The sequence below is a fragment of the Pristiophorus japonicus genome, chromosome 1 (assembly GCF_044704955.1).
Source record: "Pristiophorus japonicus isolate sPriJap1 chromosome 1, sPriJap1.hap1, whole genome shotgun sequence".
Taxonomy (NCBI): domain Eukaryota; kingdom Metazoa; phylum Chordata; class Chondrichthyes; family Pristiophoridae; genus Pristiophorus; species Pristiophorus japonicus.
The window spans coordinates 125,923,345-125,945,157 of NC_091977.1; the positions used below are offsets into that span (position 1 = coordinate 125,923,345).

Below are 21,813 nucleotides of genomic sequence, written 5' to 3' on the forward strand. Positions count from 1 at the left end.
TGGAAAGGACATGGAAAATGACAGGAAATTTAATTCAGTAAAAAATTAATTCTGTCCTTAAATTTGTAATTTGAAACTGAATGCGCCTAGGCACAGATCCAGAAAAGTTCCCCTCATATGCCTCGACTTTTCATCATTATCACTTTAGCAATGGTAGATGCTAACAATGCATTCAACAGACATCCAACCCTGCTAGAAGACTTGTAACGACATTCAATATATAATGACGTGAGTAAGGATGATCAATCAACAGAGGCACAATGGAGTGGCAATGCTATATTGATAGATTTTGCCACTTCATTGCATCAATTATTTTACTGTCAAATTAATCATGAGGCTACCCAACACTTTAAACTGTTGTAGACATCGGTTGTCCGAAACAGTTAACATTTCCTACTGTCCCCCCACCTCCTGTGGCAAGCTCCTAGGCGCAGTTAGGAACCCTACCTGCACCCTCCCCTTCAAGTCTAATTAGCCTCCACTCTCTAATCCTGCTTGGCCTGCATACTACACTATGTCTGCTTAACTCTCTGTCTACACCACCACAGGAGGTCAACTAGTAATATATAACATTGCCAGAAGATATTGGCCCAGAATGTGCAGTCCCGATAACAGCGTACACTGAGCCTTTAGAAAGGCCTCGCAAGTTCTGGGTTTCCGCATGCGCAGTGCTTGCGCAAAAACCCAGAACTTGGATCTGTCAAGTTTTGCCTTGACAGATCATCTGCACTGACTGAGAAATCATTTTCGCTGGGATAGAGTTGGGCTATTTGCCTAACTACTGCCCAGCAAATGCCCACAAAACCTGTACGCCTCGTAAAAGCTAGCATTGGGCCTGCTTTCATCAGCGAAGGGTTAATATAATCTTAAACTAAAAAATTTTAAATAACAAATAATGCACAAACACTGAAAATTAGTTAATGTAAATGTTGGTCTGGATTCCTGGGCTAGAAATTAGCCAGCCTAACGCATGTTTTAACGTGATTTTTTTTAGGTTGAAATTGCTTTTTTGCTCTTAGAATAAAGTGCACAAAATTCACCAACGTTTAAGAATGACGTTTTCAAAATATCGCCATTTTCCAGATCGCCATACCTTAAAAATCGCATCATCTAAATTTGGCCATTCAGCGAACCCGTACTCGGGTCAAAAAACAACCCATGGAAAAAGCAGGCGTTGCAGCCTAAGAAACGTCGGTAAGTGAGAAGACCTACAAAAAAGATAAGTTGAAGTTTTGTTTTTTTTTAAACATTTTTCCGCAATTCATTTCTTAAGGCTTTTATGAATGTTTTTCTCATTTTTTATTTTTGCATGTTTTCTCCCCTGTATCGGTCTCGCTGTAAAGTTAGAGAGGATGGCAGTATGAAACACAATTCCTCCAGCAACACCGTTTTTTAACGACAGAGGTATTTTTTGGCCAAACTTACCCCCTTAAAAAATGGCAACATTTTTTTTATTTCTTCACAAAAATTACGTTATTTATCAAATAACGACAGGCTGGGGAATTTCTAGCCCAAAATATTTAAAATTATTTTTCAAAAAATGTAATTTTTATTGTATTTGCTTTATTGAAGGGAGTTTTAATTATATTTGAAAATTAGAACTTTTATTTTTATTGCAGTTGTCTAAATTATTTAACATTTCAGGATCCTAATATGGTAGCATAGTGGTTAAATTACAAGACTAGTAATCCAGAGGGCTGGACTAATAATCCAGAGAGGTGAGTTCAAATCCCACCATGGCAACTGGGGAATTTAAATTCAGGGAGCGGGCGGGTAAGTGGAGCTGAGTCCACGGCCAGATCAGCCATGATCTTGTTGAATGGCGGAGCAGGCTCGAGGGGTTAGATGGCCTACTCCTGTTCCTAATTCTTATGTTCTTATGTTATGAGGATTCCATTCGTAAATGGAATCCTCCTTTCTGATTGGACGACATAACATACGTGATCCCAAGTATGCTTCTGAACTGCCTGCGTCCCTGGGATCCTTGGACCTTTATGCAGGGCGGCCAGAGACCCGGACATTCCGCAGCCTGGGAGCCAGGAGGTATGTCCGTACATTTTCAGCGGGTCGGAGGCATACTCCGGTGGTGCACCTCTGGCAATAAATTCTGGGCCATTAACTTTTTATATTTAAACAAGTTCATTTTCTTTATTCAGTCACAGGATGTGCGCGTCACTGGCAAGGCTAGCATTTATTGCCCATCCCTAATTTCCCTTAACTAAGTAGCTTGCTAGGCCATTTCAGCGGGCGGTTAAGAGTCAATCACATTGCTGTAGGTTTGCTGTAGGCCTGCCCTCAAAAGTTTGTCACCATCCTCCGCCTGCTCCATGATAACATGCAAGCCGTGATCCTGACCAACGGATCCGCCAAAGACCAATTCCACGTTTGGACCGGGGTCAAGCAAGGCTGTGTCCTTGCTGCAATGCTCCATCTCACCCTCAGCAAGCTTCCCAACTAGAGTAGAGCTAAATTATAGGACAAACGGGAATCTGTTCAACCTCCGCCGTCTCCAGGCCAGATCCAAGGTTGTCCCATCCTCCATCATCGAACTACAGTATTCAGATGACGCCTGCATCTGCGCACACTCGGAGGTTGAACTTCAAGCCATCATCAACACATTCACTGAGGCGTATGAGAGCATGGGCCTTACACTAAACATCAGTAAGACAAAGGTCCTCTTCCAACCTGCCCTCGCCACACAGCATTGCCCCCTGATTATCAAAACCCACGATGAGGCCTTGGACAACGTGAACCATTTTCCATATCTCGGGAGCCTACTGTCAACAAGGGCAGACATCGACGATGAGGTCCAACACCGCCTTCAGTGTGCCAGTGCAGTCTTCGGTCCCGGAGGGAAAGTGCTTGAAGACCAGGACCTCAAACTCGGCACAAAGCTCATGGTCTACAGAGCAGTGTTGATACCCGCTCTCCTGTATGGCTCAGAGACATGGACTATGTACAGCAGGCACCTCAAAGCACTGGAGAAGTACCACCAACGCTGCCGCCGCAAGATCCTGCAAATCCACCAACATCAGCGTTCTCGCTCAGGCCAACATCCCAAACATCGAAGCACTGACCATGCTCGATCAGCTCCGCTGGATGTGCCACATCGCCCGCATGCCTGACACGATACTCCCAAAACAAGCGCTCTACTCGAAGCTGCGACATGACAAGCGAGCCCCAGGTGGGCAGAGGAAACACTTCAAGGATACCCTCAAAGCCTCCTTGAAAAAATGTAACATCCCCACCGACACCTCGGACTCCCTGGCCCAAAACCGCCTAAAATGGAGGAAAAGCATACGGGAAGGCGCTGAACACCTCGAGTCTTTTCTCCGAGAGCAAGCTGCAGCCAAGCATCGACAGCGGAAGGAGCACGCGGCAACCCAGGCGCCCACCCGCCTGTTCCTTCAACCATCTTTTGCCCCACCTGTAACAGAGACTGTAGGTCCCGCATTAGACTTTTCAGTCACCTGAGAACTCATTTCCAGTGTGGAAGCAAGTCATCTTCGACTCCAAGGGACTGCCTACTATGATGATGATGTGGTCTGGAGTCACATGCAGGCAGATTTCCTTCCTAAAGAATATTAGTGAACCAGTTGGGTTTTTCCAACAATCTGGGAGTTACATAGTCACCATTACGGATACTAGCTTTTTTAATTCCAGATTTATTTAATTATCTGAATTTAAATTCCCCAGCTGCTGTGGTGGGATTTGAACTCTCTTCGCCAGATTACTAGTCCAGTAACATACCCACTATGCTACTGTTCCCCATAACTTAAAATAAATGAAATTATATCAGAATAGCTTAAATAATTCTGAATGCAGTGTATTGCATTTCATGCACACTGATAACATCCAGGTTTGGGCTGACAAATACAGGTAATGACTACTCAAACAAGAGAAAACTTAGTCATCTCCTCTTGACATTACCAGGAGACACCCACCATCAGCAACTTGGGGCCAGCACTGACCAGCAGGTGCAATGGACCAGCCATATTAATACATTGGCTACAAGATCAAGGCAGAGGCTGGGTAATTTGTGATGAGTGACTCACCTTATGACCCCTCAAAGCCTCTCCATCATTTAAATGCCTTAAGTCAGAAGTGTGAAGTTTGCACCACTTTCCTGGATAGGTGCAATACTCAAGAAGCTTAACACCATCCAAGACAGAGCAGTTCACTTGACTGGTGTCTCTTCCACTGGAATCAATATCCACCCTTCTCCACCTGCAGCTGTAGCTGCATATGTACAGGATGCACTACAGTAACGCACCAAGGTTAATTTAACAGCACCTCCGTCCCCTGTAATCTCTACCACCAAGAAGCACAACAGCGGCAATGTCAGGTAAAACTATGAACTCTAAGTCACAGCACACCCTGATATCTACTGCCATTCCTTCATCGCTGCTGATTTGATATTTTGAAATTCCCCACTAAACACCATAGTGAGAGCATCATCACCACAAGACTGCAGTGGTTCGAGGAGAAGGCCCATCACTGAAAAGACAACAAGTTCCTTCATTTCCATGGTGGGCAGGGTACGCGGGGCGGGAGGAGGTTTGGAACACTCAAATTAAGATAATTTTCACAACTGAGCTCTTAGTAAAAAGTCAACATGCAGATGAGTAATCATGCCTCAATTTGCCAGAGCTCTAAATTTACCTTAAAGCTAGTTGTAATGGATGCAAACTTGTTATCGGCTGTTTCAGGATTTCCAATGAGGTAATCCCAACTGGTAAACATTTTCCAGCTGAAGTTGAAATCACCATCATCTCCATCAACTCCACTTTCATTTGCATTTCTCGCCATTCTACAGGATTAATATTGTCATTAATATTGTGATTTTTAACTAGCATTCTCTAAATATAAATATAGTTTCAAATCTGCACGGTCAGCTCAGGATTCAAGTGACAGTTATGAATAGCTCAAGCTTCATAGCTTACAATGTCATTTGAACCCTTTGATTATAACTGTTCTGTAATAATTTATCCATTAGTTTCTATCCAATGGCTGGATTGTCATCTTTCTAGATGGATTCGGTCACAACTATGCAGGAATCTAAACATTCTCTCTACAATTTATTCAATACTCACGTTCTAATCACAACCATGAGACTATATCCAAAGGAGCCCACACCAACCATGAAATATGACAATGGTAACCTATATTTGAAAACGCCAATCATTCGCTGATTATTGTAATATCCATAGAAAAGAGCTGAGTACTTCATATATCCCTGTAAAGTACAAAAGTATTTAGTTTTCAGTCATTGTGGTATACTAATGTTTTACACTTTAATGTTCAGGCATCATGACTTGGTAATACTGCATATAATGCATACAAGCCACAAGACATTTATCATCCCTCTGTTTAGCAATGAGCATTTTTGTTTTAAAAGGATGTCGCAAAAGTACACTTCAGCCTTAATTTTTCATGATATCATCAGGAAGGTTAATTACATCTAGTTTGTAAAAGCAACTTTTTCAAAAGTTCACTACTATAAATAACATACAAAAATTACATGAATATTGAGCTCATTTCATCATTCTGCAAGATCTTCAATGACTCAGTTATGACCTCAGCAAATCAACTCCCCACTATTCACTCAGATGTGACTGAATAATTCAGTAGTGTAGACCTGAACTTGGATGATGATGAAATGGATTAATTTCTCAAAATGTTATCAATTTAGAGAGAATATTTTATGAAAATCTACAGGATGTACTCTGTATCCAACATGTGGACCAATTAGTCTTACTTACTTTCCATGTAAAAAATGTCATTGATTATCAAAAATAAGATTCAAGATCATCTTTAAGGCAATAACCTACTTATCGGCAGTCAGCTTGGATTCAGAAGGAGAAGATCCTGCCTGACCAACTTCCTCAACTTTTTTGATGAACTGACACTCGAGTGGACTGTGGAAAGCCTTAAGACATGGTGGGGCCAAAATTGACCTCCGCCCCGTTTGGAACGGATAATTCAAATTATATGAGGAATTACCACCCAAATCAACGGAGAATAGAGGGAAATTGCCCTCTTTTCTTCAAAAACATTAATCGGATGACTTTTAGGGTGGCAGAAAGGCGGAAGCTGCGTCTTTCCCCTTCACTGAAAGGGGAGGGAAGCAGTGAGGCCTACGGCAAGCCCACAGGCCCAGCAGGGACAGGGTGCTGGCCTGCCTGAACCCGTGGCTGCCATTGTCAGGCCAACTACAGAGTCGGCTGACAATTCAAATAAAATAGCAGCCGCAGCGGTGCGCCCTCTCCTTTAAGGGTGGACACACCGCCCAGCTACTGGCAGCTTCCCGCCGGGAAGCGGCTCTGCTCCCATGGGGCTATTTCCCTTAAGGGGTGGAAAGGAGGTCGCCGCACGGATGGTAAGGGGTCGGCACATGCCCAACAACAGGTTGGAGAGCCGGTCGAGGTGGCAACACGGGACACGGCGGAAACACGTTGCCCTCGGTCGGAAAGGACTTAACGCCCCGTTATCGCCTCTTAGAGCGCCTTAAGGAAGAGGGCAATTTCAGCCCCAATGTACCTTAACTTTCACAAGGCTTCAGATAAAGTTCCACATGAAAGATTATTAACTAAACTTATAGCTGCTGGGTTTTAAGATAAACCCTAGAAATGAATAAGAAACTGGGTAAAGAGTAGTAAACAAGTACCCGTTAGAGGAGTTATGTTGGAGTGGAAAGACTACTGAGGGGGTACCTCAGGGCTCAGTGCTGGGATGATTACTGTTCCTAATTAACATAAATAATCTGGATTCAAAAACTCAGTGCCAAATTTGTAAATAATACTAAACTAGGAGGGGCAGTGGAATCTGCAGAGGCAGCTCAAAAATTACCGAACGAGATGGACAAAACATGCGTTGCCAGAACAATATCAGATGAAATATAACACATACAATTGTGAAGTACTGCACATAGGAAGGAAAAATAGATGACATGTATACTTCATGAATGGCACTCAGGTTGGCAAACAGTAACTAGTGGGGTGCCACAGGGATCAGTGCTGGGGCCTCAAGTATTTACAATTTATATTAATGACTTGGATGAAGAGATCGAGTGTAATGTAGCCAAATTTGCTGATGATACAAAAATAGGTGGGAAAGCAAGTTGTAAGGAGGATGCAAGGAATCTACAAAGGGATATAGACAGGCTAAGTGAGTGGGCAAAAATTTGGCAGATGGAGTATAATGTGGGAAAATATGAGGTTATCCACTTTGGTAGGAAAAATAAAAAATAAAATTACTATTTAAATAGAGAGAGATTACAAAATGCTGTGGTAAGAGGGATCTGGGGGTCCTTGTACATGAAACACAAAATATTAGCATGCAGGTACAGCAAGTAATTAGGAAGGCAAATGGAGTGTTGGCCTTTATTGCAAGGGGGATGGAGCATAAAAATAGGGAAGTCCTGCTACAAATGCGTACAGTTTTAGTCTCCTTATTTAAGGAAGGATATACTTGTATCGGAGACAGTTCAGAGAAGGTTCACGAGATTGATCCCTGAGATGAAGGGCTTGTCATATGAAGAAAAGTTGAGTAGGCTGGGCCTATACTCACTGGAGTTTAGAAGACTGAGAGGTGATCTTATTGAAACATATGAGATTCTGAGGGGGCTTGACCGGGTAGATGCAGAGAGGATATTTCCCCTAGTGAAGGAATCTAGAACTAGGGGGCATAGTTTCAGAATAAGGGGTAACCAATTTAAAATGGAAATTAGGAGGAATTTCTTCTCTCAGAGGGTTGAGAATCTTTGGAATTCTCTACCTCAGAGAGCTGTGGAGGCTGGGTCATTGAATGCATTTAAGGTGGAGATAGAAAGATTTTTGAATGATAAAGGAATCAAGGGTTATGAAGAGCGGGCAGGGAAGTGGAGTTGAGGCCAGGATCAAATCAGCCATGATCTTTTTGAATGGCGGAGCAGGCTCGAGGGACCATATGACCTACTCCTGCTCCTATTTCTTATGTTCTTATGTTCTTATGAAATAGCTAAGAATTAAGTTGAAAGAAACCTAGGAATCTTAGGAGAGTAGACGCTAGATATGTCCAACCAATGCAGAACAGCTATCAACAAAGCTAATAGGATATTGAGCCACATAGCCAAAGCATCAGAATACAAGTTAGAGGAGGTAACAATCAAACTGTATAATGCTCTGGTCAGACAACACCTTGAATATTGTATCCAATTCTGAGCACTAAGAAACAAGAGAGACACTCGGGTGCTGGAGCCCCAAGGCTAATTCCCAGTGTCAGAATTATAAGGAAACATTGGATAGTCTTGGGCTTTTAGAAAGGAGGAGTCTGAGGTATAGAAAATGGTTAAGAATATACAAAAAGTTAACCTGGAATATTATTTAAATTAAATTACTGGAATAAAATTAGTGGACAAAGGTTCAAACTAGTAAAATATAACTTTAGGACTGATAGCGTGACATTCTTCTTCTTCACACAAAAAGAGTAATAAAATTCCAGGTAAAAAATAATGGAGGCAAAGATCTTGGACATAAAGTTGCACACAATCAATGAACAAAACTGAAAGAAAAGGAAATCGGGCATGAGTCTTCAGGCAAGTGACAGTGAAGGGAAATACCTGATCTTCTGGTTGTTGGCTGATAATGTGGCGATTGTGAAAAGAGGTGGGTGAATCATTTGCCACTTCACTGCACCATTTCCAAAAGTCAATAATGCAGCATGCGTGCCAGGTGGTGGAAGTAGTTTGAAGTCTGCAGCTCACCAGAAATGACATTTGACATGCTGGCCCCATGCAGTGTGGCTAAGGCTGGGACCTTGGCAGAGCGGATGATCAATTTGTGCCCCACCACATCATGGCATCCAGCAGAATTCTCACCAAAACAAATTATTTATTGGCAGCTTGTTAGAATATCTAAAGACTCACCCCAAACTCCCAAAGTACTGAAAAATCCATTGCAGTCGGCTGTTCTTCCCTTGGCACCGTCTTCCGAGGTATGGTCCCATACTGTAGGCCCATCAACACCTGAAGTATAAAAGTGTTATCAATATTCCATTGCAGTTTCCTTTGGTCTTCTAACAAATTAACTATACCTCCTTTTGGTATAATCTGCAAATTCTGACATCTCTATCTCTAAGCCTATATCAAAATCATTGTTATACATGGTGAACACAAGTAGCTCCAGAACGGAACATTGTGGGACACCATAAACCCACTTTCAAACAGTCTTTAAAAAAAAAAGCTGACCTTTGTAAAAGTTGGATAGCCAGGTGGTGAAGGATAGAATGCTAGAGCTGAGTCTTCAGTCACTTACAAGCCTTTATTTACAGAGATACACATTACATACCCATACCGTGCACCCCCAGAATAAACCCCCTCTTCCCGAGCCTGCTCCCATACATAACACAAGAGAGTTCCTAATTAATACCCACCACCTGAATATAATTAGCACCCAAATGACCTGAATACAATTTAGATTCCTTTCTCTCTCTTTAAGTAAAATAAAAAATTTAACATAATAATACAACTAATATGTAAAAAAAAATTAAAGATTCCATATTCAGCAACCACAAATTGTATTTATATAATGCCTTTAACATAGTAAAACGACCCAAGGTGCTTCACAGGAGTATTATACGACAAAACAAATAAATTTGACACTGAGCCACATAAGAAGAAATTAGGGCAAGTGACTAAAAGCTTGGTCAAAGAGATAGGTTTTAAAGAGCATCTTAAAGGAGGAAAGAGAGGTAGAGAGGCGGAGAGGTTTAGGCAGGGAATTCCAGAGCTTGGGGCCTAGCCAGCTGAAAGCACGGCCACCAATGGTTGAGCGATTACATAAGAACATAAAAGACTAAGAACAGGAGTAGGCCATACGGCCCATCGAGCCTGCTCCGCCATTCAATAAGATCATGGTTGATCTGATCACAGACTCAGCTCGACTTCCCCACCCACTCCCCACAAATCCTTATCGCTCAAGAAACTGTCTATTTCTGTCTTAAACTTATTCAATGTCCCAGCTTCCACAGCTCTCCAAGGCAGCAAATTCCACAGATTTACAATCCTCAGAGAAAAATTCCTCTTCATCTCTGTTTTAAATGGGTGGCCCTTATTCTATCATGCCCTCTAGTTCTAGTCTCCCCCATCGGTGGAAACATCCTCTCTGCATCCACCTTGTCAAGCCTCCTCATAATCTTATACGTTTCGAAAAAATCACCTCTCATTCTTCTGAATTCCAATGAGTAGAGGCCCAACCAACTCAATCTTTCCTCATAAGACAACCTCCTCATCCCCAGAATCAACCAAGTGAACCTTCTCTGAACTGCCTCCAAAGCAAGTATATCCTTTCGTAAATATGGAAATCAAAACTGCACGCAGTATTCCAGGTGTGGCCTCACCAATACCTTGTATAGCTGTAGTAAGACTTCCCTGCTTTTATACTCCATCCCCTTTGCAATAAACATAGAAACATAGAAAATAGGTGCAGGCGTAGGCTATTCGGCCCTTCAAGCCTGCACCGCCATTCAATGAGTTCATGGCTGAATATACAACTTCAGTACCCCATTCCTGCTTTCTCGCCATACCCCTTGATCCCCCTAGTAGTAAGGACTTCATCTAACTCCTTTTTGAATATATTTAGTGAATTGGCCTCAACATCTTTCTGTGGTAGAGAATTCCACAGGTTCACCACTCTCTTGGTGAAGAAGTTTCTCCTCATCTCGGTCCTAAATGGCTTACCCCTTATCCTTAGACTGTGACCCTGGTTCTGGACTTCCCCAACATTGGGAACATTCTTCCTGCATCTAACCTGTTTAAACCCGTCAGAATTTTAAATGTTTCTATGAGATCCCCTCTCATTCTTCTGAACTCCAGTGAATACAAGCCCAGTTGATCCAGTCTTTCTTGATATGTCAGTCCCGCCATCCCGGGATTCAGTCTGGTGAACCTTCGCTGCACACCCTCAATAGCAAGAATGTCCTTCCTCAAGTTAAGAGACCAAAACTGTACACAATACTCTAGGTGTGGCCTCACCAAGGCCTTGTACAACTGTAGTAATACCTCCCTGCCCCTGTACTCAAATCCCCTCATTATGAAGGTCAACATGCCATTTGCCTTCTTAACCGCCTGCTGTACCTGCATGCCAACCTTCAATGACTGATGTACCATGACACCCAGGTCTCGTTGCACCTCCCCTTTTCCTAATCTGTCACCTTTCAGATAATAGTCTGTCTCTCTGTTTTTACCACCAAAGTGGATAGCCTCACATTTATCCACATTATACTTCATCTGCCATGCATTTGCCCACTCACCTAACCTATCCAAGTCACTCTGCAGCCTCATAGCATCCTCCTCGCAGCTCACACTGCCACCCAACTTGGTGTCATCCGCAAATTTGGAGATACTACATTTAATCCCCTCGTCTAAATCATTAATGTACAATGTAAACAGCTGGGGCCCCAGCACAGAACCTTGCGGTACCCCACTAGTCACTGCCTGCCATTCTGAAAAGTACCCATTTACTCCTACTCTTTGCTTCCTGTCTGACAACCAGTTCTCAATCCATGTCAGCACACTACCCCCCAATCCCATGTGCTTTAACTTTGCACATTAATCTCTTGTGTGGGACTTTATCGAAAGCCTTCTGAAAGTCCAAATACACCACATCAACTGGTTCTCCTTTGTCCACTTTACTGGAAACATCCTCAAAAAATTCCAGAAGATTTGTCAAGCATGACTTCCCTTTCACAAATCCATGCTGACTTGGACCTATCATGTCACCTCTTTCCAAATGCGCTGCTCTGACATCCTTAATAATTGATTCCATCATTTTACCCACTACTGATGTCAGGTTGACCGGTCTATAATTCCCTGTTTTCTCTCTCCCTCCTTTTTTAAAAAGTGGGGTTACATTGGCTACCCTCCACTCGATAGGAACTGATCCAGAGTCTATGGAATGTTGGAAAATGACTGTCAATGCATCCACTATTTCCAAGGCCACCTCCTTAAGTACTCTGGGATGCAGACCATCAGGCCCTGGGGATTTATCAGCCTTCAATCCCATCAATTTCCCCAACACAATTTCCTGACTAATAAGGATTTCCCTCAGTTCCTCCTTCTTACTGGACCCTCTGACCCCTTTTATATCCGGAAGGTTGTTTGTGTTCTCCTTAGTGAATACCGAACCAAAGTACTTGTTCAATTGGTCTGCCATTTCTTTGTTCCCCGTTATGACTTCCCCTGATTCTGACTGCAGGGGACCTACATTTGTCTTTACTAACCTTTTACTCTTTACATATCTATAGAAGCTTTTGCAGTCCATTTTAATGTTCCCTGCAAGCTTCCTCTCGTACTCTATTTTCCCTGCCCTAATCAAACGCTTTGTCCTCCTTTGCTGAGTTCTAAATTTCTCCCAGTCCCCTGGTTCGCTGCTATTTCTTGCCAATTTGTATGCCACTTCCTTGGTTTTAATATTATCCCTGATTTCCCTTGATAGCTACGGTTGAGCCACCTTACCTTTTTTATTTTACGCCAGACAGGGATGTACAATTGTTGTAGTTCATCCATGCGGTCTCTAAATGTCTGCCATTGCCCATCCACTGTCAACCCCTTAAGTATCATTCGCCAATCTATCCTAGCCAATTCACGCCTCAATACCTTCAAAGTTACCCTTCTTTAAGTTCTGGACCATGGTCTCTGAATTAACTGTTTCCTTCTCCATCCTAATGTAGATTTCCACCATATTATGGTCACTCTTCCCCAAGGGGCCTCGCACAACGAGATTGCTAATTAATCCTCTCTCATTACACAACACCCAGTCTAAGATGGCCTCCCCCCTAGTTGGTTCCTCGACATATTGGTCTCGAAAACCATCCCTTATGCACTCCAGGAAATCTTCCTCCACCATATTGTTTCCAGTTTGGCTAGCCCAATCTATATGCATATTAAAGTCACCCATGATAACTGCTGTACCTTTATTGCATGCACCCCTAATTTTCTGTTTGATGCCCTCCCCAACATCACTGCTACTGTTTGGAGGTCTGTACACAACTCCCACTAGTGTTTTCTGCCTTTGGTATTCCATAGCTCCACCCATACCGATTCCACATCATCCAAGCTAATGTCCTTCCTTACAATTGCATTAATATCCTCTTTAACCAGCAACGCCACCCCGCCTCCTTTTCCTTTCTGTCTATCTTTACTAAATGTTGAATACCCTTGGATGTTGAGTTCTCAGCCTTGGTCACCCTGGAGCCATGTCTCCGTGATGTCAATCACATCGTATCCGTTAACTGCTATCTGCACAGTTAATTCGTCCACCTTATTCCGAATACTCCTCGCATTGAGGCACAGAGCTTTCAGGCTTGCCTTTTTATTACACTTTGACCCTTTAGAATTTTGCTGTACAGTGGCCCTTTTTGTTTTTTGCCTTGGGTTTCTTTGCCCTCCACTTTTACTCATCTCCTTTCTGTCTTTTGCTTTTGTCTCCTTTTTGTTTCCGTCTGTCTCCCTGCATTGGTTCCCATCCCCCTGCCAAATTAGTTTAACTCCTCCCCAACAGCACTAGCAAACACTCCCCCTAGGACATTGGTTCTGGTCCTGCCTAGGTGCAGACCATCCGGTTTGTACTGGTCCCACCTCGCCCAGAACCGGTTCCAATGCCCCAGGAATTTGAATCCCTCCCTGCTGCACCACTGCTCAAGCCACGTATTCATCTGAGCTATCCTGCGATTCCTACTCTGACTAGCACATGGCACTGGTAGCAATCCCAATATTACTACTTTTGAGGTCCTACTTTTTAATTTAGCTCCTAGCTCCTTAAATTTGTCTCGTAGGACCTCATCCCGTTTTTTACCTGTGTCGTTGGTACCAATATGCATCACGACAACTGGCTGTTCACCCTCCCTTTTCAGAATGTCCTGCACCCACTCCGGGACATCCTTGACCCTTGCACCAGGGAGGCAACATACCATCCTGGAGTCTTAGTTGTGACCGCAGAAATGCCTATCTACTCCCCTTACAATTGAATTCCCTATCACTATCGCTCTCCCACTTTTTTTCCTGCCCTCCTGTGCAGCAGAGCCAGCTACAGTGCCATGAACTTGGCTGCTGCTGCTCCCCCCTGATGAGTCATCCCCCTCAACCAATGTGCACCATGACAACTGGCTGTTCAGGCCAAGATACCATTGGCCTTCCTGATCACTTGCTGTACCTGCATACTATCCTTTTGTGTTTCATGCACAAGTACCCCCAAGTCCCACTGTACTGTGGCACTTTGCAATCTTTCTCCATTTAAATAATAACTTGCTCTTTGATATTTCCTGCCAAAGTGCATGACCTCACACTTTCCAACATTATACTCCATCTGCCAAATTTTTGCCCACTCACTTAGCCTGTCTATATCGTTTTGCAGATTTTTTGTGTCCTCCTCACACATTGCTTTTCCTCCCATCTTTGTATCATCAGCAAACTTGGTTATGTAACACTTAGTCTCTTCTTCCACTCGTTAATATAGATTGTAAATAGTTGGGGTCCCAGTACTGATCCCTGCGGCACTCCACTAGTTACTAATTGCCAACCCGAGAATGAACCATTTATCCTGACTCTCTGTTTTCTGTTAGTTAGCCAATCCTCTATCCATGCTAATATATTACCCCCAATCCCATAAACCCTTATCTTGTGCAGTAAACTTTTATGTGGCACTTTCTCAAATGCCTTCTGGAAGTCCAAATACACCACATCCACTGGTTTCCCTCTATCCACCCTGTTCGTTACATTATCAAAGAACGCCAGCAAATTTGTCAAACATGATTTCCCCTTCATAAGTCCATGCTGACTCTGCCTGACCGAATTTTGCTTATTCAAATGTCCTGCTACTGCTTCTTTAATAATGGATTCCAACATTTTCCCAACCACAGATGTTAGGCGAACTGGTCTATAGTTTCCTGCTTTTTGTCTGCCTCCTTTTTTAAATAGGGACGTTACATTTGCAGTTTTCCAATCTGCTGGGACCTCCACAGAATCCAGGAATTTGGGTAAATTACAACCAATGCATCCACAATCCCTGCTGCTACTTCTCTTAAGACCCTAGGATGCAAGCCATTCTAATCAGGGATGCTCAAGAGGGCAGAATTTGAGGATCGCAAACATCTCGGGGAGGTTGTGGGGCTGGAGGAGATGAGAGAGATAGGGAGGGTCGAGGCCATGGAGGGATTTGTAAACAAGGATGAGAATTTTGAAATTGAGGCGTTGCTTAACCGGGAGCCAATGTCGGTCAGCAAACACAGCGGTGATGGGTGAGTGGGACTTGGTGCGAGTTAGGACATGGGCTGCCGAGTTTTGGATGACCTCAAGTTTACGTAGGGTAGAATGTGGGAGGCCAGCCGCGAGTTCATTGGATTAGTTAGTAGTTAAGTCTAGAGGTAACAAATGGAAGGATGAGAGTTTCAGCAGCAGATGAGCTGAGGCAGGGGCAGAGATGGGCGATGTTACTGAGGTGAAAATAGGCGTTTTTTGTTATGCTGCGGATATGTGGCCGGAAGCTCATTTCAGAATTAAATATGTCACCTAGGTTGTGAACAGTCTGGTTCAGCCTCAGACAGATGCTAGGGAGAGGGATGGAGTCGGTGGCTAAGGAATGCAGTTTGTGGTGGAGACCAAAGACAAAGGTTTCGGTCTTCCCAATATTTAAAGATTTAAAGGTGAGGGGAATTGTACCTGAGGAGAGAGAACTGTTAACAATGTCAGCTAACATGGGAGCCAGGAAAGGAAGTTGGGTGGTCAGCAGTTTAGTGGGAATAGGGTCAAGGGAGCAGGAAGAGGGTCTCATGGACAATATGAGCATGGAGAGGTCAAGAGGGGAGATGAGAGAGAAACTGATGAGAGTTCAGGGCTAGGGTAGGGAGGAACCTCAGATGAAGTTTGGCCCGGTGGGCTAGGGGAAGGAAGGGAACTGGCAGAGTCAGCTGTTCGATGGTCTCAATCTTTGACTCAAAGAACTCTGTACAAAGCATTACATTGTGTGACAACCCTTCTCCTGGACCCTTAATAATTTATTCGAACATGCACTTCTTTTAGTAAAACAATCTGATAGTTGATGGCTTGAATCCGCCCATTTAATTTTAGAGATTTCCTTTCTCGCCAGCATTTATTTCAAATCAGCAAGGTCAAAACGTAATCTTTCCTCACTCACACCTTTTCGTAGAGTGTGCATTATACCACAATGAACAATTGTCTACAGAACATTCAATGTGTATACTATCTTCAGTAGTCCCATTGTACAGGATATCACTCAAGATATTTGTCAAATAGAATCCCATATCCACTACCTCCACAAGAACTAGCTTTTCAGCAGCCGGAGTACTTTTAACAACCTTTTTTATTTTCTTAGCGCCCAAGCTAAAAGGACAACATTTCCCATTCTCACCCATATGAAATACTATGAAATCAGGTGCACTAGAACACCCATCTTGAAGTTTAGCAAGTGAAGCATCGCTAAAGATAACTAGCTTCATCTTCTTTGGGTCACCAAAGGATGGAACTTAAGTAGGCATTTGTCCTGATTTAATTTTTGTAAGGTTTTATTTGCCCTTAAAACATTCTCTATTATGGGGTGTGTCATTAAAATAATTAACTGCAGCACATCAAAACTAGAATCTGGTCTAGTGTGTGTGCACAACCAGTTCATCTGACCAATAAAGCTTCGCAATTGGTCTGTCTTTTCTTTAGATATAACTTCACCTTTCTGTGATGACCTAGAAGGTTAACAAGATGGGAGTAACGTTCTCGAAATAGAACTGTTGATTTAAAGTTATACTGACCCACTTTGCCTAATATCTAAACCAATATATTTAAAAGCTTTACAGGCCTGACTCCCAATTTTAAATTCTATTTCAATCTTCGTAATGACGATATTTTCAAATTCTGCAGTACCACCCCATAAGAAATCATCAACATGCATCATGAAGATGCCTGAGATTTTTCCTTTATGGTACCAATAAAACATTGCAGGATCTGATTTTAGTTGAACACAACCTATTTTCAGCAGTACAGATCTCATCGAAAAATACCTTACCCTTGAAGCATGATTCAGGCCATAGACGCATGTGCTTACAACAACATGTATTTATATAGCACCTTTAACGTAGTAAAATATACCACAGTGCTTCACAGGAGTGTAATGAAACAAAATTTGACACCGAGCCACATAAGGAGAAATTAGGGCAGATGGAGATGGGTTTTAAGGAGAGTCTTAAAGGAGGAACGAGAGATGGAGAGGTTTAGGGAGGGAATTCCAGAGCTTAGGGCCTTGGCAGCTAAAGGCATGGCCACCAATGGTTGAGTGATTCAAATCAGGGGTGCTCAAGAGGTCCGAATTAGAAAAGTGCAGATATCTCGGGGGGGCTGGAGGAGATTACAGATATAGGGAGGGGCGAGGCCATGGAGGGATTTGAAAACAAGAATTTTGCAATCGAGGCATTGCTTAACTGGGAGTCAATGTAGGTCAGTGAGCACAGGGGTGACAGATGAAAGGGACTTGGTGCGAGTTAGGACACGGCAGCCGAGATTTGATGAGTTTATCAAGTTCACGTAGGGTGGAATGTGGGAGGCCAGTCAGGAGTGCATTGGAATAGTCAAGCCTAGAGGTAACAAAGGTATGGATGAGGGTTCAGCAGCAGATGAGCTGAGGCAGGATCGGAGAAGGGCGATATTACTGGAGGTGGAAATAGGCAGTCTTAATTATGGCGCAATGTGTGGCCGGAAGCTCATTTCAGGGTCAACTATGACACCAAGGTTGTGAACTGCCTGCTTCAGCCTCAGACAGATGCTAGAGAGCGATGGAATGACTCCTCCTTCTCAACCTGTTTGCAGCCTTTGACACGATTGACCACTCCATCCTCCTTCAACGCCTCTCCACCATCGTCCAGCTGGTTGGGACTGCTCTCGCCTGGTTCCATTCTTATCTATCTAATCGTAATAAGTTTCCATAGTTTTCCTTCTGCATCTGCTGCCTCTTTAGATGGTTTCCGAAACATTTTTCTCTGAAAAGTATCACCCTGCAGAAATGCGATTTTTAAATCAATTGACCTACACTCCAATGAATACATGGCCAAAGGAGCCAAAAAGATTTTTAAGATTACCTTTCCAGCAGTGGGAGTGTCCACTCTAACATCTGTAGCACCCTCTTTCTCTTCAAAACCCCTAGCTACTAACCTCGCATTAGTCTTATAAGTCCCATCTGCAAGGACTTTTTCAGTACATAGAAACAAAGAAAATAGGTGCAGGAGTAGGTAATTCGGCCCTTCGAGCCTGCACCACCATTCAATATGATCATGGCTGATCATGCGACTTCAGTACCCCATTCCTGCTTTCTCTCCATACCCCTTGATCCCTTTAGCCGTAAGGGCCACATCTAACTCCCTTTTGAACATATCTAACAAACTGGCCTCAATAACTTTGTGGTAGAGAATTCCACAGGTTCACAATTCTCTGAGTGAAGAAGTTTCTCCTCATCTCAGTCCTAAATGGCATACCCTTTATCCTTAGACTGTGACCCCTGGTTCTATGTGACAAAGCTGGTTGACCCACATATGGTATAAAAGAATACATTCCAAATTATTTCCAACTAATTCCCTTTGTTTTGCCTATCACTCATTTATCCTCAAGTTTATTCACAATCATGAGGACTTCTACTTCTAGTTCTTTTACATGACTGTTCTGTGGTCTTTGTTTCATTGCCTAATCTATTCAAGCTACAGCCTCTACTTCTACGTCTGTAGGGACTACTGCACGATCTCCTCTTGCACGATTGGAATCTCTTTCTCTAGTCAGTGATCATTTTCTGACGTGTGTATCACTTCCGGATTCCCGATCACTACTTGTACTACGCTTCCTTATTTTCCATTCTTTCACTCCATTCTCCCAGTCCATGGATCTCGCTTCTTGGCCAGCATGTTGAATATTCAACCAAAATTTAAACCTACCAGTAGTCCAAAATTGTTGCATCTCTCCAATCATTCGACTCTTCTAGAACATATATCACCCATGTACCCACTTTGGGTAAGTGTTTTGTGGATGTGATAGCTTTGAAATGTGTGTCATGATCACTCACATTACCACTGTCCAGCCCTTCATTCTGTTCCTCAGTACCCTCATCAACAAAACCATGAACATTTGAAATACAAGGATTTTTGGCTCTTTTGCACCCCAGCTCGCTACAAATGCAGTTTTTGGCCATTACAGCAGGCATCCAGGTTTTAGCGCCTGCCGGTAAATTCAGCTCATGGCGCAAAAACTTCAGGCGCAAAAACTTACCATCCCGCCCTTCAGTTTCACCGAGATCATGACGTCAATCTTCGTACAACGCTCCGCTTGCACCCTGGATGCAAAATTCAGCCCTCAAGCCTCATTAAACGCCCGTCCCAGGAAACGTCTGAAAGTCCAGGCATTCCTAGTGTATTTAAATGGATGGACAAGGATCCTACATCGCAGGTCACATTGACTAATGGTTGATCACACAGCACGCTGCATGAAGCTCCAAATTGCTAACATCACTTTTATCTGCCATTACAGTGTCCTGATAAGGTGAGTGAGAAAATGTAATGGGGCATTACTAGTTCGCAAGCATATCATGCTCCATGCTATTGCCAGGAAGCGACAAGCTAGAAGAAAGGCTCTTGGCCATGTCAGCCCACAGATGAGGAGAGGCCGAAGATGTCTGGGGAAGAAGGCTTCCCACCACGGGTTTACAGGCACCAACTATCATATTGCCAGCTCTCTGAGGAGCAGTGTGTGAGAAGGCTGCACTTCCAAAAGGAAGTGCTAACAGAGATATGCCACCTTCTACAGGCAGACAGTTGTGTATGGAAGTACTGGTCGAGACGTTCAACGAAGGCTTCTCAATCATCACCCTCTACGAATCTCTCTAATATTCCAACAGCAGCCATGGTTGCGATGGTTCGTATTCTGTTACTCATCGCCAGTTGTTCTGTATGGAAGAACTCCATGAGGCTGAGTACTGTGAACTAAACTTAGTGTGACCTTAGTTTTCTTTATTACAACTCCAGAGTGCCCAAACAACATGGCAGTCAACCTTTTATACTGGCCCTGCATGTATGTGCAGGTGACCATTAGGACTCCAATAGTCGCGCCCTCTGGTGGCAAGTATTACATAATTATATACATAACACAGATCAATGCCTGGACCACTCTGGAGGCAGCTATCAATACTCCCCTCAACAAGTATCCAAATTCATTGTGGTGTGCTGCATGCTGCACAACTTGGCCATCATGAGGGGCCAAACATTGCCAGTGGAGATTGCATGCCCACCTCAGGAGTTGGAGGATGACGAAGAGAATCCTGGTGAAGCCCTGATTGGATAGGCAACCCAACCACAGGGGAGGCAGCACGGAAATGCTGCCGGACCAACACTCGTACGTTGCCAGCTCGTAATGCACCGGCTCTCCAAAATGGAGGAATCTGAGGGATGGAGCTAATACTGGACACACTATATGCCCCCATAAAGACACATCTCCAGTGAACATTGGAATGATACACAAGACACCAAAGGAAAATGATGAATCATAAATTTTACAAAACGCCCCCCACTAAAATAAAACAATGCAATGCACAACGTTATGTTGCAGGCCACTAACCTTCCAGATATAAAAGGGGTCAGAGGGTCTAGTAAGAAGGAGGAACTGAGGGAAATCCTTATGAGTCTGGAAATTGTGTTGGGGAAATTGATGGGATTCAAGGCCGATAAATCCCCAGGACCTGATGGACTGCATCCCAGAGTACCTAAGGAGGTGGTCTTGGAAATAGCGGATGCATTGACAGTCATTTTCCAACATTCCATAGACTCTGGATCAGTTCCTATGGAGTGGAGGGTAGCCAATGTAACTCCACTTTTTAAAAAAGGAGGGAGAGAGAAAACAGGGAATTATAGACTGGTCAGCCTGACATCAGTAGTGGGTAAAATGATGGAATCAATTATTAAGGATGTCATAGCAGCGCATTTGGAAAGAGGTGACATAATAGGTCCAAGTCAACATGGATTTGTGAAAGGGAAATCATGCTTGACAAATCTTCTGGAATTTCTTGAGGATGTTTCCAGTAGAGTGGACAAGGAAAAACCAGTTGATGTGGTGTATTTGGCGTTTCAGAAGGCTTTCGACAAGGTCCCACACAAGAGATTAATGTGCAAAGTTAAAGCACATGGGATTGGGGGTAGTGTGCTGACGTGGATTGAGAACTGGTTGGCAGACAGGAAACAAAGAGTAGGAGTAAATGGGTACTTTTCAGAATGGCAGACAGTGACTAGTGGGGTACCGCAAGGTTCTGTGCTGGGGCCCCAGCTGTTTACATTGTACATTAATGATTTAGACGAGGGGATTAAATGTAGTATCTCCAAATTTGCGGATGACGCTAAGTTGGGTGGCAGTGTGAGCTGCGAGGAGGATGCTATGAGGCTGCAGAGTGACTTGGATAGGTTAGGTGAGTGGGCAAATGCATGGCAGATGAAGTATAATGTGGATAAATGTGAGGTTATCCACTTTGGTTGTAAAAACAGAGACACAGAATATTATCTGAAAGGTGACAGATTAGGAAAAGGGGAGGTGCAACGAGACCTGGATGTCATGGTACATCAGTCATTGAAGGTTGGCATGCAGGTACAGCAGGCGGTTAAGAAAGCAAATGGCATGTTGGCCTTCATAGCGAGGGGATTTGAGTACAGGGGCAGGGAGGTGTTACTACAGTTGTACAGGGCCTTGGTGAGGCCACACCTGGAGTATTGTGTACAGTTTTGGTCTCCTAATTTGAGGAAGGACATTCT

At 43.5% G+C, this 21,813-nt stretch overlaps 1 protein-coding gene across 1 annotated transcript in view; it reads right to left on the reverse strand.

The window, feature by feature from the left end:
* Positions 1–21,813, reverse strand: part of tmc2b (transmembrane channel-like 2b) — a 110,402-nt gene that overhangs the window by 55,366 nt on the left and 33,223 nt on the right. Inside the window, exons 8-10 of the mRNA XM_070870711.1 lie at positions 8,906–9,004; positions 5,094–5,236; positions 4,663–4,810 (exon numbers count right to left, since the gene is read on the reverse strand). Of these exons, the coding sequence (XP_070726812.1) occupies positions 4,663–4,810; positions 5,094–5,236; positions 8,906–9,004 (390 nt within the window). The remainder of the gene's footprint in view (positions 1–4,662; positions 4,811–5,093; positions 5,237–8,905; positions 9,005–21,813) is intronic.